At 39.5% G+C, this 26,767-nt stretch overlaps 1 protein-coding gene across 1 annotated transcript; it reads left to right on the top strand.

Annotated features, from left to right (window-relative positions):
* Positions 1-2,236: 2,236 nt before the first annotated feature.
* mvb12ba (multivesicular body subunit 12Ba) lies at positions 2,237-25,003 on the top strand. The gene is made up of 10 exons (XM_031751296.2): positions 2,237-2,502; positions 9,462-9,584; positions 13,721-13,828; positions 14,006-14,102; positions 14,257-14,386; positions 14,880-15,020; positions 18,392-18,486; positions 19,195-19,250; positions 21,482-21,541; positions 21,793-25,003. Exons 2-10 carry the CDS (start codon positions 9,474-9,476, stop codon positions 21,877-21,879), a joined length of 885 nt encoding a protein of 294 aa, XP_031607156.1. The 5' UTR covers positions 2,237-2,502; positions 9,462-9,473; the 3' UTR covers positions 21,880-25,003.
* The last annotated feature ends 1,764 nt before the right edge of the window (positions 25,004-26,767 follow it).

Below are 26,767 nucleotides of genomic sequence, written 5' to 3' on the forward strand. Positions count from 1 at the left end.
AACATGCCATTATTTGCATCTGTCGCTTTTCCAGTGTTAATCAGACCCTTCCCAGCTACATCAGCTCAGCAGTGTTGTTGCTGGAATAATTTAAAAAGCATCTGGCTGCATCCTCCTCTGTGTAAGGATGATTGAAGGTATGTTGAAATTATTCCAAAAAGTCATTAAAGAGATGTGAGTACATTTATCGATTTTGTCAAGCCTGCTAAAGTAAATAAAATGCTTAATTTACTAACAACATGCATAATTTTAAGAGAAAGCCGTATAAGCTGTATAATATGTGTATTTGTCATGTTCCATGAGAGTGTCTGTTGGCGTGCTCCCAGGGTCCGCCTTCTGGGGCGGAGGTTTTGGTGTTGCATCAGATAGCATCACCTTAAGGGTTTTCAGGTCCTGCGCAGATCAAATGTGTGCGGTGATGGAGCACATCTTCGAACTGAGCCTGAGGCTGGGGAGAGTTCAACAGCTCTGGAAAACTCTTGTGTTGTACCAGTGCCAAAGACTCCATGTCCCAAGAACTTCAAAGACTACAGGCCGGTAGCTCTGACATCCTACCTGATGAAGGCCCTCGATCGGTTGGTCCTAGCTCAGCTTCAGCCCCTGGTGAGCTCATCACTGAACTGACTTCAGTTTGCCTGCCAACTTGGCATTGGAGTCGATGATGCCATCACTCACCTCCTACATCGTTCCCTCTCTCACCTGGAGACTGCTGGGAGCACTGTGAGAATCATGTTTTTTTATTTCTCCAGTACCTTTAACACCATTCTTCCCACAGTCCTTAAGGACAAGCTGGAGAACAGAAGTGGATACACACATGGATACTGGACTACCTCAAGAAAGGACAGAGCAGGCTGTACCTGCTGCAGAGGCTCAGGTCTTTTGGATTGAGGGGCCCACTCCTGAAGACCTTCTATGACTCTATGCCCCAGACAACATAGACCCTGCAGTTCCTGGGAAACAAAAACCTGTTCTAAACTGCAGCAATTACCCCACTTTGTTTTCCATAACTGGGTGCACTAATTGAAGCTTCTCCTGTGTCTAAAAAATAATAATAGTTATCTGAATACCTAAACAGTTGTCAAAATACAATCCAGGTAAGTAAGTCGGACTACGGACGAAGGTTTGAGCCTGTTTCAGAAATGCTAAGCCCCCAGCATCCAACATCAACATGGAGGAGAGGAAGGCACTCACATCACTTATAATGACAATAACATTATCATCCTTCTGGCAGACAAGGGTAGGTGCATGGCTATGCACCAGAAAGACTATCATGAGAAAATGTTGTCACTGCTCAGTGACAAAAATATTTATGAGCCCCTGAAACGAGACCCAGGAAGTGGTTGCAGGAAGAGGGTGATAGATTGTCTGAAGCAGTTAGAACAAGAAAATGCTATTGACTGGGTCTCATACCACAGGCTATACCCAGGGGAATCTATACCAAGTCGTTTGGTTTCCCGAAGATGCATAAACAGGGTGTAGGGTGTACCAGTTTTCTGTATGATCAACTCAGTCACCTATAACATTCCAAAGTTTCTGGTTTGAAAACACTATGTCCAGAGGAAAAGAATCAACCTTTTCGGATTTGTTGCATGGTGGACACAAAAATGTACATTAGCAATTAAATAACAGAATAAGGCTTTCAAAACATTAAAAAAAATGTTCCCAAAATCTAATAAACTACAAAAAGAAACAAGCACAGGTTAGAAGGACCATGATTATTGGAGAAAATACTGTGATTTGGGTAAAAATACACCATTAGACAAGGTTTGGTGTACTTAAAAAAAAAAAAAAAGAAAAGAAAAGAAAAGAAAAAAACCCTTTTCACTTCCTCCATGTAAAGATTGGCTACAATAGGTGACATCGGGGAGGCCATAGCACATCCATGTTTTTGTCTGTAAAAACCCTTGCTGTAATTAAAATATGTGGTAAGGCAAATGTCTAACAGTGTCCTTAAACACTCCTGAGAGAGAAGTATTAATTAGTAATCTTAATAATAACAAAAATAATTTAAGGATAAGGGAATTCTTTCAAAGCGACTCAGGGCACATAGTTCTTGCAGATATTTTTACATTTTTGAAGGAGACAGGAATTTTAAAAGAAATATATTGGCGGTACTGTAGATTCTGTGCTATACGCCAATCTAAAAGGTGGCGGTAATGCACCTAGAAGTTATTTTCCAACCAAAAAACAGGAGAAGAAGAAGAAGAATTTCGCTACTTGCCAACCAATAAATATTAAGAAGAAGAAGAAGAAAACGGCGACGACTCCTCCGAATCCGAACGGGTTCTTTCCGCTTTTCGAACAATGATGTCTTCCTGAACCCGCTAGCTGGAAAATTGTTATGCAGATACGCACAGAATAGGTTGTGTTTAGCACTGGTTTGATGGATAAGGCAATTTTCTAACGATGCGAGCTTTTCCAAAGCTGTGAAACGACCTAACCAAACAGAACACTAAGGAAAATTTTCGGAAACCGCTCACATCCAACTGTTAGCCTGTTTCGGTAAGTGGTCAACCCAGCTAGATTGCTAACATTATCATTTATTGCAAATCCTGTGTCTTCGCAAGAATGTGATACGTAAAGCTGCCTTTGGTGGTGTGATTGACTAAGGTATGTGATATAAGCGCTTAAACGGTCCAAGGGATAACAGACCGTTGGCTGGCCAGTAAAACCATAGCTGATGTCTGTCGTCGGTTGCAGCTGGCGTGTGGAAGATGCATTATGTTACCTGACTAGCTTGTTAGCTTGGTCGCTTATTTATTATTTCACAGTTACAGTTGACAAGCGAGGGCGAGTTATGGTCGGACAATAAATAATTTAGTTAAACTGTTGGGTTAGTTATGGGTGTTGTTAGTAATTTATGTTAATCCCTACGAATCAATGCGTAACTTGTCCTGTATGGGGAGAACTTTTGATTGACATCTTTTTATCTCATTTCACCACTGGAATTTTGAGTGTCTGGACGTAGGAGAAATCCAGTCCTTTGCAGAGGAGCTCGCTCGAGACCCAAAAAGCAAATTTATGTCCTTAACTTAAGCTGTTTGCTTATACCCCCCCTTTTTTTTTTGATGACTTATATAAAATATGTTGCATCAAGATTTAAAAAATATGACAATTGAAGTTTTTTCTCACAAGCCAATAAAAATGTACATGGGCCTTTAAAACTCTGAGCCACTGTCCTGAGGGTTGTTTGGTTGGACACTGAACAATACTAATAATAATAATAACCTACTGGGGATGGAACAGTTTACAAAATCTGTGGTTCTGTTCATAGCACAGTTTTGGGGTCACTGTTTTTGATTCGATTTGGTATATTTGGCTCTTGTAAGTTAGTGCTCTAATAGGGTGATACCATACTTTGAGATCATTAAGATAGGCATCTGGTTAGATACTATATTTCTGAGATTTTTAAGGGACGAGTACAATAACCTCGGTTTTATCTGAATTTAAAAGCAGAAAATTAGCGGTCAGTGCCTTCTAATGATACTTGGAAGGGAAGCATGTATAATGTAAACAGAACTCATCTTAGCATTGAGTCCTTTGGAATTCCATAATTAACCTTAGTGTGTGAAGAGGAGTCTCCATTTACATTACAGGTGTTATATGGAGGTGAACTATTTAAACATTTTAAAAGACCAGTTTTTTGTCTTTTGAATATTTATTACTGCTCATTAATAAGACAAAAGTATTTCTTATTCGATTATTTGATGCAATAATAGATACTTGATTACTAAAATGATCTAAGATGAGCCCCAGTACAGTCTCTACTTATCTGAAAACAAGAAATGTCCCGCAAGAATAATATTAGAAAAACTGTTATAGAACATAATGCAAGCAGTTTCAAAATTAAGTGTATTCCAAACTAATAAAATGGGAGAGGTAGGAACAAGAAAATTAAATATATTGATCATAAATAATTCACATATTCACAAAATGTATTTGTCTAATATATTATGTGAGGATAATGCAAGGATCAAAATATAAAAATGTGCTTTTTGAAAACTAGACTACATAATGGGGTTAACTATGTGCATTTCAGATTATGGCCAAGTGTGATATGTATAGCTTAATGGTTTCTGTCTCAATTACGAGTTTCTGAATGTGTTCTTTGATCCAAGATTTCTCATTGAAAGTAAACTCATAGATTTTATTATCTGACTTGCAGCAATTTAAAAAACTATGCAGGTACTATGCAAGTTGCAGATAGGGCTGGGCGATTTTATTTATTTTTTTTGTGACTATGTCATGGGATTTTTCTTTTCTACTTTGAATACAAAAAATCTGAATGAATTTAAATGTTTTATTTTAACCTTTTTTTATTTTTAAACCATCAGCTGCACACAGAGGTTGTTTCACGAATGACAATACTGTCACAGTAAGTCTCTTTCTGTGGTCAAAACTAGACTTTTAACAAACAAAAGATCACAGCATCAAGCAAGAATTCTTGAGACAAAATAAAACAATTTAAATTTAAAAGGTGCTATTTTGTGTTTATAATATATAAAAAGAAAAAAAAAGTAAAATAAAATATGTGATGATCTCAAATTACAGAAACAAAGTCTAGATCAGGAGTCAGCAACCTTTAACTCCCAAAGAGCCATTAGGACGCGATTACCACGCAAAAGAAAACACTGGGAGCCGCAAATACTTTTTGACATCTAAAATGAAGATAACACTGTATATATTGTTTTTGACCTTTATGCTTTGTGTGAACAACTAAGGTGTGTTGCTTATGAAATCCATGAAGTGCTACAGAGAAAATTACATTTTATTTATGTAATTAACACATTTTGAACTCTTAAAGAAATATAACAAAAGGAAAGACACCCAGCTGAACTAAAATGATCCATGTAGCAAACAAAAACTGTTGTGAGCCGCCACCCTTATATCGCCTTTGGGCTTTTGGAGCCTTGACCTGACTTTTAACAAAATAATTGGGGAAAAAAAGCACTATGCTGCTAAAAAAATGAAAAGTAGATATTTGCAAAATTCTGCCTAAATATGTATTTTACCTGGTTAATGTGTGTGGCGGGGTGTGGCCTGCAGCACCGCTGCAGGGGAGGCGGACGCACCTGAGCGGCACCCACAATCACGCCTCGCCGCCTTAACGTCTGTGCTATCGATGCTGTTGTGTTGTCGGGCTGTGAGCTGAAAAGCTGCAGCCGGTTGTATGCGTACAGCAACCGTGTGTGAAAAGTGGTCAATAAAGAGATGCCAAAAAGCATGTTCATGGAAACATCGTCGGGTCTGCCGTGATATGTTTACAATGGGACTTCTGCTCCTGAACCTCTGCGCACAGCGTCTGCAAATCGGGGCTGTATATTTTCATCTTTACACAAGACTGTAAGCTGTCATCTGTGAGGCATGAGCGGTGTTTGTTTTTAACATGGTTCACGGTGGAGAATAGCTGCTGACATAATGTGGATCCGAAGATCCATAATTGGCCTACCTGGGGTTGAAAGTCTCGATAAAGGCACGGCGTTTCGGCGGGTATGCCGGCTTCCGCGAGTGTGACGCTTATTTTGAGCGATCAAAAAATAATAGAATATAATTTTATATTTCAATATCACAATACTCTTCTAATTTAGAACTACAAGTTAAAAAAGAACATAAACATAAATAAAATACACTTCAGCTAAATACTTAAAAAAACAAATTTATTTTCCCAAACCACGCAGAGTCGCACTATAACTAAAGAGCCGCAGGTTGCTGACCCCTGGTCTAGATAGTGGCTATAAAAACGACTAACCAAGAAGAGTCACAGGTATGACAGCTTTTAACTTTAATTAGATTATTTGTACTATTGCTATTAAAAAAAACAAGTGTGTGACATATCCAATGTAAAAAAACAAAAAAAAACAAACAAACAAACAAAAAAACAAAAACATGGCTGACCCAAAAGAACAACATTTTAAAATAATTTATTTCTTAACATATCAGGAAACCTCCATGGTAAAGCTGCACAAGTTGCATTAAAATATGCAGCTGAACTGTTAACTTAGCCTGATACCATGTTTAAAATGCGCAGCTTGCTGACGGCTGCCATTCCACTTTCTGTCGCAGTGATACCTGCAGCAAGCAGAGGGGACTTTAAAGAGGGGCAAGGGGTGTACTAGACCAGTCTTTTAATAATTATTATTTTTCAAAATTAAAGTGAAGTAAAATAAAATGTTAATATTTAAAAATATAAATATGAACGGTTTGTTTGTTTTGTTTTTGCAGGCCAATATAAATGTACAGGGGCCAGTAAAACTCAGGCACTGACCTGGGGCTGTTATGTTAGACACTGTGAATTATTAACATTCATTATTAAAATCTATGCCATTATAATATCCGGTTTTCAGCCAACAAAATTTTGCATCAAAGCTCAGGGTAAATGTCCAAATGGTCACTATTCTTCATTGGAACCCCACATACTCTTAAAGGCTTATTCATTCACTAACACACACAGATGCAGAAAAACGTACACATGAACACGCATCTACCTCATCCAGAAGATACAATAGTACAGTAATACGAGGGTTTAGGTTTTTGTGATGGTGCAGTGTTCAGTTAAACTATTATTAAACACTGCATTTCCTAAAATGGAAACCTATGAGCAGTTTATTTTGAAAGACCTTTGTTTTTTTTCTGTGAATATATTCTATTAGCCTTCATCTTATTGTATCCTGTGTGTGTTCTTATCTCTCATCGGAATTGACTTTTATTATCAGTGGAAATTTATTTTCCAAGAAAATATGATTTAAAACAGTGGGGGTTTTTGGGGGGCGGTTGCTGCGACAGTGTAACTCCATTTAATGCAGTAAACTGAAGTGTCCGTGAAAGTGACCAGTCACATTAGGACACCTGCTTTATTTGGGCTCCCCCTAGGACTGTTTGATATAACGATATATATCGGATGACGATATAAAAACGTCTATCGTTTCATTTTACGCTATCGTTTGTTTCGTGGTGTCGCAAAATAAACTGTTTACGGCAATATTTTTTCATTATTTTGATGGTCACTGTAGTGGCTATATTAATTTCCTAAAGTTCTCTCTTTCTCTTATATTTAATATAACCACACTACAGACGGACAAGCGCTTATTTTTATGCGTTGTCGTTAGCAACAACGACGGTAAAACCACCTCGTGTCCGCTTGTTTATTTTCCACATAAACCTTTCACAATAAAGCTCAAGATCCTGTTGAGACTTTTCAAAATAAACTGAATCACGTGAAAGATGCAGAGTATTTACGGATGAGAAGCAAAAAGAGCCGTCAGGTGCTAAAAATAAACCTTAGACTCAAACGTTAGAACAGGCTTTTTCCCCGCAGCACGCTGTGTAATAAATACAAAGAAAACGGCGGCCGTTACAACCTATGTCTAAAAATGTATCGTTTCATGCATCAGTTAAAACACTCGACTCCAGGTACGCGACGCCCAGCTGGAAACACTTCATGCAAGTCGAGCTGCCCGACATTCACAGAATTTACAGAAAATGTTACATTTTTGTGATTTATATCGTTATTGGACGATAGATGTCTTAATATCGGGATATGAGATTTTGGTCATATCGCACAGCCCTAGCTCCCCCTCCAAACAGTCAAAAATCTGATGGTTTAAGCAAGCAGGATTCACGTCATAGTTGTGCCCAAGAAATTAAATTATTTGCTTGGATTATATTTTTTCTCTTTGTGACTTATGGTACGAAAAATAATTCCATACTGTAAGTTCAAAACGGTTAGATCGGAGCTCAGGAAGTTCAGGGAGTGCAGAATTATTAGGCAAGTTGTATTTTTGAGGAATAATTTCATTATTGAACAACAACCATGTTCTCAATGAACCCAAAAAACTCATTAATATCAAAGCTGAATGTTTTTGGAAGTAGTTTTAGTTTGTTTTAGTTTTAGCTATTTTAGGGGATATCTGTGTGTGCAGGTGACTATTACTGTGCATAATTATTAGGCAACTTAACAAAAACAAATATATACCCATTTCAATTATTTATTTTTACCAGTGAAACCAATATAACATCTCCACATTCACAAATATACATTTCTGACATTCAAAAACAAAACAAAAACAAATCAGCGACCAATATAGCCACCTTTCTTTGCAAGGACACTCAAAAGCCTGCCATCCATGGATTCTGTCAGTGTTTTGATCTGTTCACCATCAACATTGCGTGCAGCAGCAACCACAGCCTCCCAGACACTGTTCAGAGAGGTGTACTGTTTTCCCTCCTTGTAAATCTCACATTTGATGATGGACCACAGGTTCTCAATGGGGTTCAGATCAGGTGAACAAGGACGCCATGTCATTAGTTTTTCTTCTTTTATACCCTTTCTTGCCAGCCACGCTGTGGAGTACTTGGACGCTGTGTGATGGAGCATTGTCCTGCATGAAAATCATGTTTTTCTTGAAGGATGCAGACTTCTTCCTGTACCACTGCTTGAAGAAGGTGTCTTCCAGAAACTGGCAGTAGGACTGGGAGTTGAGCTTGACTCCATCCTCAACCCGAAAAGGCCCCCAGCTCATCTTTGATGATACCAGCCCAAACCAGTACTCCACCTCCACCTTGCTGGCGTCTGAGTCGGACTGGAGCTCTCTGCCCTTTACCAATCCAGCCACGGGCCCATCCATCTGGCCCATCAAGACTCACTCTCATTTCATCAGTCCATAAAACCTTAGAAAAATCAGTCTTGAGATATTTCTTGGCCCAGTCTTGACGTTTCAGCTTGTGTGTCTTGTTCAGTGGTGGTCGTCTTTCAGCCTTTCTTACCTTGGCCATGTCTCTGAGTATTGCACACCTTGTGCTTTTGGGCACTCAGTGATGTTGCAGCTCTGAAATATGGCCAAACTGGTGGCAAGTGGCATCTTGGCAGCTGCACGCTTGACTTTTCTCAGTTCATGGGCAGTTATTTTGCGCCTTGGTTTTCCCACACGCTTCTTGCGACCCTGTTGACTATTTTGAATGAAACGCTCGATTGTTCGATGATCACGCTTCAGAAGCTTTGCAATTTTAAGACTGCTGCATCCCTCTGCAAGATATCTCGCTATTTTTGACTTTTCTGAGCCTGTCAAGTCCTTCTTTTGACCCATTTTGCCAAAGGAAAGGAAGTTGCCTAATAATTATGCACACCTGATATAGGGTGTTGATGTCATTAGACCACACCCCTTCTCATTACAGAGATGCACATCACCTAATATGCTTAATTGGTAGTAGGCTTTCGAGCCTATACAGCTTGGAGTAAGACAACATGCATGAAGAGGATGATGTGGACAAAATACTCATTTGCCTAATAATTCTGCACTCCCTGTAGAGTAAAAGAATTCGCCCTGTATGAACAGCAGAGGAAAGTACATGTGTTATCTTACGTTAAGGTAGACTTCAATCCTGGTGTTTATTCCTGTTCCCTTAATGTCCTACTTTCTGTGCCTGTTTTCCAATAATGTCATCTGTGGGGATTTTGTTTGCAGATCTCTATAAAGATGCCTGAGGTTCGGGACCTTTCTGAAGCTTTGCCAGAGATGCCAATGGACCCAATCACTGGAGTCGGAGTAGTAGCTTCTAGGAATAGAGCACCAACTGGATATGATGTGGTAAGCAACATAACATAACTCAAGAATGATTGGTCAGAATTGCCAAATACCTAAATTTTCCCCACACTATTAGATTTTATTTTTTGGAGTAGCACAAATATCTAATTTGCGCATTTATGCACTTGTGTGTGCGCATGAAAGGAGGCACTTGCATGCTTTCTTAAATTAATTTAATTTCTTAAGTATTCTATTGTGACAAAATTAATGGAACAATAATCGCATGTGTTTTCAGTGAGGGCTCCTCTCTTGGATAAACTCCACCATCTGACATACAAACCTGTTTTTCATTTGGTGCACATTCTGGTTAGATTATCCTTCCGGTTTATACAACACCTCCAGTTGCGAGTTGCCCTGCATGCTGGTGGAGTTGAATTCTGTCTAACCACGAGACGAGACTTCCTGGAGAGCAAAAGCAGCAAAATGGTTAGCTGGTTGTTAGGAAAACACAAGCAGTGACTGAACTTCAGTGATGCACAAATTCCTTTTTTCTTGGCTGATTTTATTTTGTTTTTTTAAGCTTGCCAATAGTGATTCTGTCTGTTTTTGTTTTTTTTTTTTTTTTGGGGTTTTTTTTTTTTTTTTTCCCTATCTATCTATCTATCTATCTATATATATATATATATATATATATATATATATATATATATATATATATATATATATATATATATATATATATATATATATATATATATATATATATATATATAAAAAATAAAATAATGTATTATTCTCCATGTATATGGTGATAGCCCAGTCTTAACAGTGGTTTGCTATGAATTAGTCTTCATGTATCGGGTGGATGACAGTGTGTGTTTGCTAACAGTAGTAGCTGCTTTAGCATTTGTATCAACTTTTCCTCTGGTAGTTTACAATTAACGAGGAGCAGAATCCCTATCCTTCCTTCCTATAAAATAAGGGATGTGCATCACTTGTAAACTAGGCAAGTAATCGTCGCTATTGTCACTATTCTATTATGGGGCGATCATGGCTCAAGAGTTGGGAGTTTGCCTTGTAATCGGAAGGTTGCTGGTTCGAGCCCCAGCTTGGACAGTCTCGGTCATTGTGTCCTTGGGCAAAACACTTCACCCATTGCCTACTGGTGGTGGTCAGAGGGCCCGGTGGCGCCAGTGTTCGGCAGCCTCGCCTCTGTCAGTGCGCCCCAGGGCAGCTGTGGCTACAACGTAGCTTGCCATCACCAGTGTGTGAATGTGTGTGTGAATGGGTGGATGACTGGATATGTAAAGCGCTTTGGGGCCCTTAGGGACTAATAAAGCGCTATACAAATACAGGCCATTTACTATTCAGTGCAAGACGTAGTAATCATTTAATCTAATTGTTGTCATTTTAATTGATCCCAAGTGATGGTAAATTGTTGTGCCTAAATGTTATACAGCCATGTGCTGCCATTTGGCGCATCGTTGTTGAGAAACTCCATTAATCTGTTAATTTTGGGCTAATCTATTATTGTTAGTTCTTTTATAAGCAAAACAAAAAGATTGAGGATACAAGTAACGAAAATGAGCTTGATGGGCTTTCCGTTAGAATAGGATTAAGAGTTCAATCATTTGTGAGGGGTTCAGAGTAGAGCTGCTGCTCCTCCACACTGAAAGGAGCTAGTTTAGGGTAACCGGACCGTCTCTCCTACCGGGAGATGATCCGGGGTAAACCCGGAACACTGTCAAGAGATTACATCTATTGGATGGCCTGGTAACGACTCGATATTTCTCAGTATAGGCTGGAGGAGGTCGCTGCAGAGAGGGAGGTCTGGGCTTCCCTGCTTAGACTCCTGCCCCTGCGACTTCAGATAGGCGGAATAAAATTGCTGGATGATTTATTGATTTACTATTTTAGATATTAACTTTTTTTCTTAATATCTTGTCCTGTGTTATTTAACATTTTACATTATATATGGTATAGTATGACGATGTCTAAGGCAAGACTGGCAAGCGAGGAAAAAAAGAGAAGAAAGTGGTGTGGGGGGATGGAAACAAATAGAAATACACAATGTATCGCCAACTGCTGCACCCGTAAGAGACAAAAACCCCCAAAACAAGCATACAGCACATGAAACACAAAAAATAGAAAATACATAAATCAACAATCTTCCTATAGTGCGTGTGTGTGAGTGAGAGATGTATGAGTGAGTGAGCGGGTGTGGGAATGCCTGCGTCTTTGTAACAAATGCAATTGATAACGAGTATGGGAGGCTGCAGCGATGCCTCCCAGCCTGGAGGCAGACAGAACCAGGACAGCACAGCGATCAACAGCTCCCAAAAGTACCGAAGACTTGAGGCCATGCATCTGTGACATCCGCGCACCCATCCCAGCAGAAGGAGGGAGGCCCTCTCACTCTCTCCCACCCACTAATGACACACACAAGGCAAAGACATGTTCACAAATTGTGGTCTCAGCGAGCAGATGCTGCCCCAAACAAGCAGAACGGAGTCAAAATGCACCACAAGCCGCCTGTAGACTCCCGTCCCAGGCAGGCCGTGGGTTTTTGTTTGTTTGTTTGTTTGTTGTTTTGTTTTTTAAGGGATATAGGGAGATGTCCCTCCTCCTCACTTAGTGTTTTTTCAGTTGGAATTCATTAGATTTTCAAATGTTAATTTGTCATATTTTAATAATACATGAACATCTTTTATAGTAAGTTTATATTATAGAATTTAACATTTATTTATTTAACATCGGTTTATTTTCATCTATGTTTTCTGTTTGGAGTGTAATGTGGTCAGTATGCACAATGTGTGGTCCTGCACAGTTAAGCAGCATGATTCATTATTGAAGAATGCGATTAATGTTTTCAAATGCCTTTGTTTACAGAGTTTTTGTCATTGGCCGTTAAACGGTTCTCAAATTTAACTTGATATTTGAGTGTCTTAGTTTTACAGTTTTTTGTTTTGTTTTGTTTTTCAAGTGATTTTTTTTTTCTCTCTCCCTCATTTAATTGACTAAGAAATTGGCTGCCAGGAAAATCTTTTCAACTATTACCTTCACAACTGCAATCAACCAAATTTGAATTTGTTACCTACCAGGAATTTAGCTTGTTAATACAATACAGTTTTATTTATATAGCACATTTAAAAACCCAAAGGCACACCAAAGTGCTTCACAATAATACAGAGAATCAACATAAATCAATTAACAAAGTACAGATCGGGCACTAGCACGAGCACAGACAGAAAGCAGGCACTAATAGACCAGAAGAGTTAAGTAAAATAGGTATCGAACCTCAATTCAGAAGGAAGGAATACAAAATATCAACTAAGAAGTTAAAAACCAGCAATAAAATTATTTATAAGTTTAATAAGGGTAATAAGTGGTCAGGAAAGCCAGGTTAAATGAGTAAGCTTTCAATCTTGATTTGAAGGATTGGATCGAGTCTGTGGCACAAATAGAAGCAGGGAGGCTATTCCAAAGTTTAGGTGCAGCTGAAGCAAAGGCACGATCGCCTCTGGTCTTCAGCCTAAACTTAGGTTGGGCCACGAGTAATTGACCTGATGGTCTTAACGCTCAGCAAGGAGTGTACAGATTGAGGAGATCAGTGAGATAACTGTGCGCAATATTATTAAACTCAATGTGATATTTGATTGGTAACCAATGTAAATCAACAAGAGATGGAGTGATAGAATCAAATTTTCTAGCTCCGGTAAGAAGGCGAGCCGCAGCATTCTGAACAAGCTGTAGAATTGCAATAGTCTAACCTGAAGGTCACAAAAGCATGAATACATTTTTCAAGGTCCCTGCGTGGTATATTACACTTAGCTTTAGAAATCTTACGCAATTGAAAGAAGCCAGATTTAACTACAGATGACACTTACTTATCGAGCTTAAAGGATCTGTCCAAATAGACACCCAGGGTTATTTATAGAATCAGAGAGAGAGTTAGCAAGGGGCCCCAGTAGGGCAACAAGCTGGTCTTGAGGAATATGGCTATTGAACACCATAATTTCAGTTTCCTCTCATTTAAAATGAGGGAATTATCCGACAGCCAGTTCTCATCTGTTAAACGGATGAGAATTTTCTTTGGAAGGTTGGGGTTAAAAAGAAGGAATGAGATATGTTTAAAAGAATCCACAGATATTGTTATTCTTGTCTCAGAATAATGAAAATCTATCCCCCTCTGCTTATAGATTTCAACAACAACAGATGGCCTGGATGCTGACCTGTGGAAAGATGGGCTTTTCAAATCCAAGGTGACCCGATACCTTTGCTTCACCAGAGTTTTCTCTAAAGAAAATGTAAGTTTACTTACCTCCTCAACAGTTATAAATAATAAGAACAATAATATTAATACTATTTGGTGCAGATAGCATTTTTCAGTTGTTATGCTTCTTTGTTTTTTGGTCCCACCTCCTCCCCAATAAACATCTCCTTTCTCAATACCATATTCTTGTACTCTATTCTTTCCTCTGCAGAGCCATTTAGGTAATGTTCTTGTGGACATGAAGCTGATTGATATAAAGGACACTTTGCCTGTGGGTTTCATCCCAATCCAGGAAACTGTTGATACTCGTAAGTTATTATCTCAAGTGGAAAGACACTTAGAGCCTCAATGTGTGGTAAGAATATGTGAAAATAATTCATCTTTTTAACCTCTCAAATAAGAATTGTTATTCATGAACCACCTCGTTGTGGAATGACCGTCAGTTTGTCTTTTCTGCAACAGAGGAGCAGGCCTTCAGGAAGAGGCGACTCTGCATCAAATTTATTCCACGGGACTCCACAGAGGCAGCCATCTGTGATATCCGCATCCTGGGACGCTCCAAGCAGGCACCTCCTCAGTATACCTTTATAGGGTGAGCATTGCAACTTCCAGTCATATTTAACTTTTTTTGTTTAAAAACAGAAGAAAATAGTTTAGAAATAAAAAAAGAAAAAAAGAAAAAAAGTTGTTTGTACTGAAATGGAATCGCGCCATTTGGCATAACAGTTTCCACTTACTCCAGAAATCAAGTCACATGAACCTTTTTTACATTTTTAATGTATGATGGAATGTTCAGGGCATTTCTATCAGAAAGTTTTCTACATGAAAAGACGCTTCCAGTATGTCAGATGTGTTCCACATGAGAGCTAAAGAATCACAAGCATTTCTAGCAAAATGTTTATTAAAAAACCTACAAAAATACCATTGTCCTCAAAACATTTCTAGGATAATTGCTTAGAGAATGTATGAAGTAGAAAGGAGGGCATGGATTTAATACACACACGTTTTGACTAGCAGGTTTACATTAACCTTGGAACTGGTATCAGCGCTTTCTGCTTAATAATGCTTCTAACATTGTTTGACAGAGAGCTCAACAACATGGGAATCTGGTATCGCATGGGAAATGTTCCTCGGGCCCAGGACTCCACACACACACAAACCATCAACAACACCCAGAATGTGAATTCCTCCAGCTCAGGATCAGCCCCACCAGCTCCCATGCCTAAGTAAATTCACTCTAATGATGTGCTAGTACTTGTATGTAATTGTCTTCACTTGTATCTCTTACTAGTTCTAGTAACCTTAAAAGAGAAATACAACACAAAACAAAGCAAGTGCACTGTAACAATACAGGTTGCACAGATTAGCACTTTAGTTTATCTTGGTATTGCCTAGAGGTTATGGAATGTACATGCAAGTAGTGATTCATTCGCTTGTGAGTGCCCCAACACATAGAGAAGATGTATCCCACCATTCTCCAATAGCGGGATGCATCTTTAAGAAGTCACAAAAATTGTTATGATGATATGTTTAAATTAACAGCACCTCACCCCTGGCGTCGTTGCCCACCTCTCAATTTTAAATACACGTAGACATTGAGGGCTAGCAGGGGGGGCTATGCGCTTACCTGCTGCTCTGGCAGGTAGCTCCATGCCCTCCTGGGTTTTAAATGCACCTTAGAACACACATGCATCAACACTACATATGAGCGGGTGGAGGGAGGTTTGGAGTCTTCACACACCCCCGTTCTCTGCGACCTGCTGGAGCAGGGGGGCTGGGAGGAGGAGTTGGCCGTCCGACTGGGGTCTGGAATGTGGGGCCTCCCTGCTGCTACGGAGTCGGGGCGGTCTGCTTCTCCCCACCCCAGGGAAAAGGGTAACACCACCTGGGTCTGGGTGCAGTTTCCCCCTCCAGGGGCAAGGGTACCCAGACCCGGTTCTTAGAGTACGCTTGGGGAGTGTGATTGTGTGTACAGCGTCTCTTTATGTCTGTCTCCACGTTGGTTGAGTGTGGAATAATTGCTTATGAGAGCATGAGGGTGGGAATGGATGTTTGTATCTGTGTGTGCCTGTATGTCTGTGTCTATATGTCAGGTTGGGTATCAGACGCCACCTCTCTGGGGACATCTCAGGCCCTCCAAGGTTTGGAGGCCTATCTCCCCCCACCACTTCCCCTGCCGGTGGCGGACGCCCTCAGACATCGGTGCGTTGGTGGTTCTGTGTGTCCGGGGGTGGGCGCCCAGGTACACACCGGCTCACTCCTTGGCGGCTGCTTATCGGGGCCTGGAGCCTGGGGCTCGCTCGGGCCACTTAGGAGGCGGGGTGCCCTCGGCCTCTCGGCCCGGAGCTCGGTCACACAGGCACAGCTGGCTGCCGGCGGAGCTCACGGGCACGTCACTGCAACCCCCCCTGGCTTCTGCTCCGCGGCTGCTGAGTGACCCCTCATCTGGGACTCTCCTCAGCTCTTTCTGGGATAGTGACGCGGCTGCCCCTCTGTTGGTCTTCCTTGGTCTCTTGTGTTCTGGGGGCCTCTGGATGTCTAGAGTTTTGATCTCCTCCATACCTGCGTCATGCCCTGGAGGACGGAGCAGTGGCCCCCCACACCCTCTAGCCGATCATTACATGAAGGAACCTTTTAAAAAAACAAAAAACAAAAAAAAAAACAAGCGCGTCCATGCTCACAGGTGTACACACAGGTGATCACACACACAAACTACACCCTTTTTGGCTCCTACCTCAAAGCACACTGTGCGCTGTCGATCTTACGTGCTTGCACAATAATGTTTAATATTTAGTATTTACTGTCATATTCCCATAGATCATTGTGATGATGTTTATTACTCTCATTTTCTTCTGCTTGCTTTCTTCTTTCTTTCTCAACAGGTGATCCAGGTGATCAATATATGTATTTTTTGTCTGCTTATTCTGTTGGTTTTGGTTTTTGCCCTTTTTCCCGTCCCTCTTCCCGCTGTTTTTCTTTTTCCTCTTTCTTTCTCCCTTTCCTTCCCCAGTCAAGTCTGTCCCGTATTCAGCAAGTGAAAATAAAATAAACAATAAAAGGTGAATCAAATGGACCATTACGGCAAGGCTGGGATGGTCAATTTGGTAGAGTAAATCCGTTGGGCATCTTTCTTCGCCTTTAGACAATAATTCTGATGGCAAAAGAACCAAACGGGACAGGTTTAAAAAATAAATAAATAAATAAATAAATAAATTAACAGTGGATATTTATTTTTATACCTTTGAATGTGTGGGGGGGAAAAAAATCAATGGAGGAACTTACTTAACTTTATTGTTATCTTCCTATTTCAGTTCCAGATCGTATGCCTCCATGTCCATATATTACCAAATCCAGTAAACATCTGTGGTCTTTCTCTTTTTCTCCTCCCTGGCACCTCCATACTCAGCATCCTTTTTCCACTATACCTCATCTGCACAACTCCAGACCAACTTAGTCTTGCCTCTTTTATTCTGTCTCCAAATCCTTCAACCTAAGTTGTCCATTTGGAGCGATTTAATTAAACCTTTATTGAAAATGTGCTTAAGAATTCAAATAATACAATAATGAATAACACTCCTCTACCAGAGGCTTGGGACTGCGCTCTTCTTTACAGAGATCTTGGATGTTGTTCCTAGGATCTGCTGGAGCCACTCGGCTCGGTTCGCGGTCACTGCATGGAGTGCTTCAATTACCACTGGGACCACTGTTACCTTTGCCCTCCAAATCTTTTCAAGCGCTTCTCTAAATCCTTGGTACTTCTCTAGCTTCTCGTGTTCCTTCTTCCTGATGTAGCTGTCATTCGGTATCGCTACATCTATCACTACGGCCATCTTCCTCTGCTTGTCCACCACTACTATGTCTGATTGGTTACCCAGCACTATTTTGTCCGTCTGTATCTGGAATTCCTACAGGATTTTGGCTCGGTCATTCTTGACCATCCTAGGGGGTGTCTCCCATTTAGACCTCGAGACTTCCAGGTAATACTCGGCACAGATGTTTCTGTATACTATGCTGGCCACTTGGTTAAGGCGTTCCATGTATGCCCTACCTGCCAGCATCTTGCACCATGCTGTTATGTGCTGGATTGTCTCCAAGGCATCTTTACACAGCCTGCTCCTGGAGTCTTGCCTGATGTAATAGACCACAGCCTCCATGGATCTTGTGCTCAGAGCTTGTTCCTGTGCTGCCATGATTAGTGCCTCTGTGCCTCGATCGATTGATCGCTGCAGAAACCCATGAAAGGGGAGGAACCACCATTAAAAATATATATTTCATCTACTGTAGCAAAAATAATTTTCAAATTAAGTACATTATAACAATTTATGAAGAAGTATTAATACCCAAAATTTCACTTAACATGTCTCTAGGGTGAATAGAATTTACCCAACAAGCCATAGTCAAAAATTTGGATACAGCTCTAATGTACAACCCAACTTCCTTTGCTTAGCTGTGCAACTGGACAGTCCAGGATTAGTTCTAGCTGACACAGCAGGAGTGGATAGTGATAGTTTCTTTAAAATCTTAAACTGTTTGGCTCACTTTCACATATATATTGAACTACTGAGGTGCTTAATGTTTTTTTTCTTTTTGTTTCAAGGCATATTTCCATGACCCTCCCTGCCAGCTTCAGAGGAAAAAATACTACCAGACCAGACTATGAGCACCAGAACTCCAACCTGTATGCTATTACAGGTCAGGTCTTTACAGTTTCAGTCGCCCTTGTTGATTTGTTGATTTAAAGATGAACACACACACACACACACACACACACACACACACACACACACACACACACACACACACACACACACACATATATATACACATATATATACACATATGTATGTGTGTGTGTGTGTGTGTTGAAATAATATAGTCATAGTTAATTCATTATAGTGTAAAGAAATGTGTAGGATTAAAAAATAATAATAAGCTTTCACCTAATGCGAAGGGGAAAAAAGTTGCTGGCATACCTAAGTAGCTGTAGCTTACCAGTTAATTAATCTTCTACCACTTATCTTGGGCTGGGTCATGGGGGCAGCAGCCTAAGCAACCTGTCTCTAAAGCTGAGCCCATCCACCCTGCAGAGAAAGCTAATTTTCACTGCTTATAGCTTCAGTCTAATTTTTTTTTTTTTCTTCATTTCCAAGAGCTTGTGGCCATAGATGAGGGTAGGGATATGTATTTACTGGTAAATCAACAGCTTCACTTGTGTGTGCTTTTAAGCTCTCTCTTCATAACAGACCGTACAGTGTCCACATCTCTGTATATGTGGACGCTGTTATTTGTTTAACAGTCTCGAGTCGTTGCTGTTATTCAATTTCTGGTTTGTATGGGTTACTACTTGATCTCTTTTACGAGATGAGATTATGTGACATTTCTTTGACCTTTGTCTTTCAGCAATGGACGGGGTGCCTTTTATGATCTCTGAGAAGTTTGCCTGTGCCTCATCTGATGTAAGTCTTGCCAACATGTCCCCCTGTATCAATTTCTAGTGTTGTGCTTTATCATCTCTGCTCAAAATAAGTACAAGAACCACAGTATATGCCCAAAACCTGTAAAAAGAGAGTAGCCTTACATTCATACACTAAGCTGCACTACATTGTCTGATGTGTATTTGGTACGTGAATGTCAGATTACATATATTTCTGAGTTGAGATTGCTGTACCCCCAAGAAAGGGGTACAGTACTTAACAAATTTATTAGACCCACATGTCACCCACAAGAAAACACACACAATTTAGAAATCTATTAAAAGTTTGTTTGAAACTAAAAAGTACAGAATTAACTTAAATGAATTCATATTTTTATTCCCAAACTTGAGGCAGCACACTGAGAAGTCAGAAATTAATCAAGCACAACAACAAACCAAAAAAACAAAATTTTCTGTTCAGGAATGCAAGTGAATAACAGTAGAAATAGACATAAACTTTATTTAATCCCAAACTCTTGGGAAATAACTTGTTACAGCAGCACAAATAATAAAAAGATAGGGGGGAAAAAAAAAAAGAGTAGTGTACAAAAAGCAAAAACACTATACTATTTATAGATGGTTACTATATACAGTAAAATACATCAAGATTTTTATATGTACTTAAAGTGCAGTGAGAGTGGTAACAATACACATTTGTTTTTAAACGGTATTTATCCTGTGTGGTTACAGTCTGACTGTTGTTAGGATGAAAGACCTACAATAGAGCTCCATCCCACATTGTTGCTAAAACGGTCTACTGCTGAAGGAGCTGCTCAGGACCTCTATAATCTAATTTAAGGGGTCAGAGATGTTGTCCTTAATGGCCATTAGATCCTTTTCTCACCCACCTCTTCTATGCGGTCAAGGGGACTGGCCAGGCAAGAGCTGGCCCTTGTTATGAGACTGTTAATCTGTTTCCCGTCCCACTCTGTGCTGCCACCTCCCCATCAGACAACCGCTTTTTAAAAAATTGCCCGATAGCCCATAAAGTAAGGTTATAGGCGATTCCTGCTCCTTTTCCGCTCTTCACCTTAGCAGTGCCTGTTGAATTGTATTGAAACTGCTAGAGAAGTCAAAAAACATGACCCTCACAGTGTTTCCAGTATTATTAGGCATGACAGTAATGTATGTAACGTCCTCAATTCCAGGACGTAAAGTGAACTGCAGGGGGTCCGGCAGCAGCATGCTTACTAGAGTTTCGAGGTGGTTGAGGATGATCCTCTATAATGTCTTCATCAGGTGGGAAGTTAAGATTATATGTGTGAAATGGTTAGACAGTACTGGAACCACACAGGATGTCTTCCACGGGATAGGGACCTTCTCCAGACTGAAGCTCGGGTTAAACATGCGCATGATCACAGAGCTGATCTGCACGGTCCCTGAGCAGTGGGGAGCTTTTCTGGTCTTGAGCTTTCCTTTTTTTTTTTTTTTTTTTTTTTTTAGTTTCTTCCTCATTCGATCAGCACTCAAGAAGTGTTGTCCAGTGTTATTTCACTTCTCATTCACAAACATCACTATTCCTCCTCCCTTTCTCATTCATCACTCTCTGGTGATATCCTGTCTGCCAGTGGAAGCCATCCAGAGTGATGAGTGAGCCTCTTCACAGTTCATTCAGCCTAATCTCAGTGAAGTGCTAAAGGGTACACTGTCAGTACCACTATTGTTTAGCCAGCACAAATTAACTCTTCCATCTTGTTGGGAAGAGATTAACATTAAGTAACATTTTCCATAATGACAGATGGTATACAATTAAAAGTAATTTGGCATCTTAATAAGTAACATGCTTTAATATATTTAATGCTTATTTATGAAATGGTAAATTTGAAAATTCATGGATAGTAGCAATAAATATATATTTTAGCATTCAAAATATTTTAAAGACCTTCGGCATACTGGTAGATCAATTATTACAGAAACATACAAAAGGATTTTGCTAATAGTCGTATTACCAGTATTGCTCTAAATTACCAATTCTGTTAATTGAGGGTGGCTGTGGCATAAACCTTTTTTATTGGGTGATGGGCTGATAAATTTGTTGAGCCTCCATCACAATGTTCAGACTGCACCTAGAAAAATAAACTTTAATTTGACTTACCCCTTCAAATAATTTACGTTGTAGTAATACAAGTCTCCCAACGCTACTCCCACACAATTGCATCATGCTTAAAGTTGAGCTTGTTCACTCATCTCAGCATTCCTGTTCTCCATGTACAGCTGCAGCAGGTGGATCTGATGGGTATTACAATTAAATCACTGGCTGAGATTGAAAAGGAGGTGAGTAGACAAAAGACTTTGTTACATTTTTGCTAGTATAATTTATGGTCTCCAGAGATGAATAATGAAGTCGTATTTGCTTAACTACTGACTGTCCACTAGAGACCAGTATGGTCAGTAGATTACTGTATATGATTGTTAATCAACACTTTATTTTGCAGATAAGTTAATGAAATTTTAGTGAACAATAAGAATATCTCTGTAAGACCATACTAAATAATAATAATAATATGCAACTCTCCCTATGTAAGTATGATTACAGTTTCCGCACAGAGCATAGTGCAGCGGCTCGCCTCCCCCCAAGCCCAACACGGACCTCTCTGAGTTCTGAGGCCTAAGCATCTCTTATATGAACAACAGTCATCTCCACACTATAGACAGCAGCAGGAGAGAAGTGCACACAACTACTGAGAACATACCTACAACGGGGATATTCAATCTGTAAATGAGAAGAAAAATTCCCATCAAAAATTGTGGATTTTCTAACTTCTGGGACATGTTGTAGGCCCTCTGTGTGCTGTTGAAATGAAAAGGAAATGGAAAACAATGGAATTCAGTCAGACTTAAACTTCTACATGGCAGAGCTGGGACAAGAAAACACATTTTATGCTCATCGAGATACTTCAGTATCTCAGTCGAATGACTTCAAAAATACATTTCTTTTGTTAAGTGAAGAATGGTCAAGTGTCGTATTGTGGTGGAAAAAAATAACCCTGTCCCATCTAAAGATCTTGTTAGAAATAAGATAAAAGGATCACACGGTACTTTTTTCATGGAGGACTTCTGTTGCATCTCACACCAGTCATATTGCCTTTTTGTTTATAACATGCTCTGTTCTGAATCAAAGCGCACCATAAAGGCACTTGGTGTGTCAGAAAATTAAAGGAAAACTGTGATTTTAAGTTTTGTTGTTGAGCTTGTACTGGTCTTCTTGATGGGGAAATGCTTCTCATTGTTTTCTAGATGTATTGCCATTTACTGGTGTGACTGTGAGTGCACTTTTGTGTTCGAGATTGTTATTGTGCTTCCTGATTGCTGTAGATATTCTGTAAACCACTTCTCTTTCTGTGAGGTAGCAGCTTGCCTGACAGAACCATGACTACAGCTAATATTCACTGTGCGGAGTATTCACATCAAGATTTTCTATTTATACCATACTCTAATACCTTACTTTGCATGCATATAGATATTTTATTGATACATTTTTCCACTGAATGAGTAACATCGAGCAAACCTCACACATTTTAGCACTGATAATTAGTCCTTATATCTTGACAATATCATAGCTATATTCATCGTTTTCAGTTTCCTTCATCTTCATTGGTGTTATATCAGAAATGGATGCTATAGTAAAAGTATAATATCGCAAAGAGTTTTATTTTAGTACATTTGTTATGGGACGTGTGTACAGAATTTTACACTCCTGGTCAAAAGTTTTAGAGCACCCCAATTTTTCCAGTTTTTATTGAAAATTATGCAGTTTAATGTCTCATTGCACTCTGAAATGAAAGCCTAGTACAAATAAGCAATTGGGGTTTTAAAAAAAAGAAAATCATGGGATCAATTTATAGACTGTATGTATTCTGTATTCTAAATTTTTCACTCATCAAAGTAGAAACCTTTGGCAGATATAGGAAGAACTTTCTGAAGAATATATCTGTTAAATAAGTTCCCATAAATGTGTGGCACCCAAACCAGCTCGATGGGGTTTAAGTCTGGAGATCGTGCTAAACCCTGACCAACTAGGCGCATACCAGAGGGTATTGCATGGCACTACAGAGTGCTGTGGTAGCCGTGGCCCAGGGAAGACTTTTCGTCTTATTCTGATGTCTTAGCAATGACTTTCTTGCTGCAACTTGTCCTGTCTAAGCTGCAGCCTGAAGTCTTCTCTTCACGGTTGAAACTGAGACTTGCTTATTACGATCACTATTAAGCTGTGCTTGAAAGGGTTGTCCTGTGAGCCGCCTATCACGCAAGCTTGTTAACTCTCAGAAACTTGTCCTCTGATTCATTTGTGGCTTTGGGTCTGCCAGACCTCTTCATGTCAGAGTTTGCCCCACTTTCTGAGTGCCTTTTGATGGTGAAGAAAACTGTACTCATTGACGCCTTAACTCTCTTTGCAGTTTCTCTGTAGGAAGATGTACATTTTGATGGACCGTCTCTCTTCCATTGCTATGCCTTTTTCAAGTGATGCTTACGAGAATATGGTAACACAATGTGTTCCAAAACTGCTTTTATGCAGACAGAGGGGGTTGGAAGTAATCCAGAAAAGTTGGAACACCTGTAGGAGTTAGTAGCACCAGCTTTCAAGGCTTGATAAACCTCCATTACTGTAGAACAGCTTTAAATTGTTACTGCATTTTTGTTTTCCCTGAAAAAGGGCCTCTTGTATAATTCTGAAATGTACATTATTTTTCAGTTTTGGGTAAACTCGCCGTTGGGGGGGTTGTGTTGTTGTTTTGGAGGGTTTTTTTTCTTTTTTTCTTTTTTTTTTTTAAACCTCTGGCAGTTCATCACTTACCTTTGTTGCATTTCAAGTTATTCCTTGGACGTAAACCACTTGAATTCCAATAAATAACTGGAAAAATTGGGGTGTTCTTAAACTTTTGACCATTAATATTAAAATCACCTATTTCACGTGATGACAATAAAGACCAACTCAGAACCATGTGACTTTATGGAATTTAGACCCTGATTAGAGTCACCACTATATCCAAATAACTTTTTTTTTTTTACACTTGTCTATAGCACTAACCACTATTATTAAAACCACCAGATAAAATAAATATCAGTTAGTTACTTTGGTTTTTTTCCTTCACTACCTACATTATACATTGAGCCTTTGAGATGTTTAAAGAAAAGCAGGAGAATAAATAGTAGGATATGTTTGATGTAGATAGGGAGGTATTCTCTGGCCTACTGTATTCTTATGAACCGCTACAAAAAAGGTCATATTGGAAACTTTCTTTTATTTGTAGACTATTGCTGTTTGATACTTTGAATCTGTAATACACTAAAAAGGCGTATGTATTTTTTTTTTTTAAAGGGAAATTAAGTGGTCTTGTTTATTCACTTAATTCTCTTTGATGTGAACAAAATGGAGTTGAAACTAATTGTGTGATAATTTATCTCATGTTAGTTCAGCTTAATTATCTCCATGTCTGTCCTGTAATAGAAAAAGTTTCATGTTTCCTCATATCGAACAAAATGTACACTAATAGACATGTGTGATAGGCCAGTATAAGTTGGGCTCTTATTATTGACCTTATGTTCAGCCTGAACAGGTGTCTGTGAAGGTCAGTCTGTCTACCATCTTCTTAAAACACATGATGTACCATCACCGATTATGTAAAGAAAATTAAATCAGTTTTAGTTTTGCTGATTTCTATTTTTTTTCACAGGTCATATGTGACAAGAAAAAATGTTCTGCAATTTATCAAGTCATTAAATAGAGTAACTCCTTTTGCTCTGTTTGTTTACTTTGTCAGTATTTCAGTATAGTACCTACTTGGTCTTAAATAAATTCTTTTTTCCACTGTGTCCTATAAAACTTAATTATACTGCTGACGTTAATAGGGTTAGACAAATGGCTTTGTGAAGCTCTGTGTATTTCAGCCGTGTGTAACTGCCTGCTGTGTGATAAGCTACACATGTATATTTCTCAACTTTGTTTACTTCCAGCCAGGTGGGCTGCAGTATTCATTTGCTAAGTAATGTAACTATTAACTACAAATAATCTCGCTTTAATGTATTAATAGTATGCATGGTGACGTGTTGGGTTCAGAGGTTTCCGTATTGCAGTTAATGTTTATATTTTTAATGATCAATTTGTCTCAAAATCATTTTATTTAGTAAGCATGACCAAAACATTAACTTAATTTGTGTTTTGATTACATTTTAATAAAGTGTGATGAACTGAAGTCCTTATAAAAATTCCCCTCACCCCTCAGGGTGATCTGTCCTTCAAGGTCAAGTCCTCTACCAGTATCCTCTACAGCAGCGGTCCCCAATCCCCGGGTTTGGTACCGGGCCGTAAGAGTTCAGGCTCGGGTGTGATATTTACGGTTTTCAGGGTGCTTGCTTTTTATCGTTATTTTTTTTAAATTGTTTTTTATCGTTAACTCGGTTTCTCTGGGGTTTTTCCCGTGTGTTATGAATAAATTTTGGTTTTTTTGGTACTGGTTTTATTTTGTTGTATTTATCCATGACACCTTAAAGGCCAGTCCATGAAAATATTGTCAGACATAAACCGGTCCGTGGCGCAAAAAAGGTTTGGGACCGCTGCTGTACAGAATCTTTGCTGTTCCTAGGACTGCGCTCTTCTGGACAGAAACTTGGATGTTTTTCCTGCAATCTACTGGAGCCACTCACCTAGCTTGGGAGTCACTACAATGAGTGCTGTGATTACCAGTGTTAACTGGTAACCAGTGTTAACTTCACCCTTCACATCTTCTCAAGTTCTGCTGTCAGGCCTTGGTACTTCATCAGCTTCTTGTGTTCCTTATTCCTGATTATCATCGTCATTTGGTGTAGCTACATCTATCACTGTGGCTGTCTTCCTCTACTTGTCTGCCATTACTATGTCCGGTTGGTTAGCCATCACCAGTTTGTACGTCTGTATCTGGAATAAATAATATTGAATTGAATTGAAGTACCACAGGATCTTAGCTCAGTCATTCTCGACAACCCATTTTGAACTTTTGATTTCCAGGCACAGATGGTCCTGTATACTACGTCGGCCACTTGGATATGGCGTTCTATGTATGCCCTTCCTGCTAGCATCTTGCACCCTGCTGCTATGTGGTGGATCTGCCTTACACTCTACAGGTATTTGTTGGTTGCAGATTCTTTGTGGTTCCCCTGCCTGTAGAATTAAAAAGTGCTTGTAACTATCCCTGATTTTTCCAGTGTTGCCAAGCAGTAGTCATTCCCCTCAGTTCTGACTACCATCCCTCTCTTTGTGACCTAGTTGGTCTGGGTAACGGTTTATTTGTGTGAGAAATATGTCAAATGAATTAAAAGCTTCAGAACATTCACTTAGAAAGTAAGACACTACCTTGTTTTGCTTCATGGTGGGTGGAAACTTGCTTGGGTGTGGTTGTTTTGGACTGACGGGTAATGAACTGAGGAACTAATAAAAATCTGGAGTGGATTCCTTGTCTTCTGTTTTGTGAACGAAGTTATGCAACTCCTATGCATTGATATTATGGACTCTGTGTACTGAAT

The sequence above is a fragment of the Oreochromis aureus genome, linkage group 7, assembly GCF_013358895.1.
Source record: "Oreochromis aureus strain Israel breed Guangdong linkage group 7, ZZ_aureus, whole genome shotgun sequence".
Taxonomy (NCBI): domain Eukaryota; kingdom Metazoa; phylum Chordata; class Actinopteri; order Cichliformes; family Cichlidae; genus Oreochromis; species Oreochromis aureus.

Bases quoted from the DNA above. Each gene is read 5' to 3' on its own strand.
- mvb12ba (XM_031751296.2), top strand. From the start codon at position 9,474: ATGCCTGAGGTTCGGGACCTTTCTGAAGCTTTGCCAGAGATGCCAATG. The intron at 9,585-13,720 runs GTAAGCAACATA...CTCTGCTTATAG, and splicing joins CACCAACTGGATATGATGTG to ATTTCAACAACAACAGATGG. The intron at 14,387-14,879 runs GTGAGCATTGCA...ATTGTTTGACAG, and splicing joins CCTCAGTATACCTTTATAGG to AGAGCTCAACAACATGGGAA.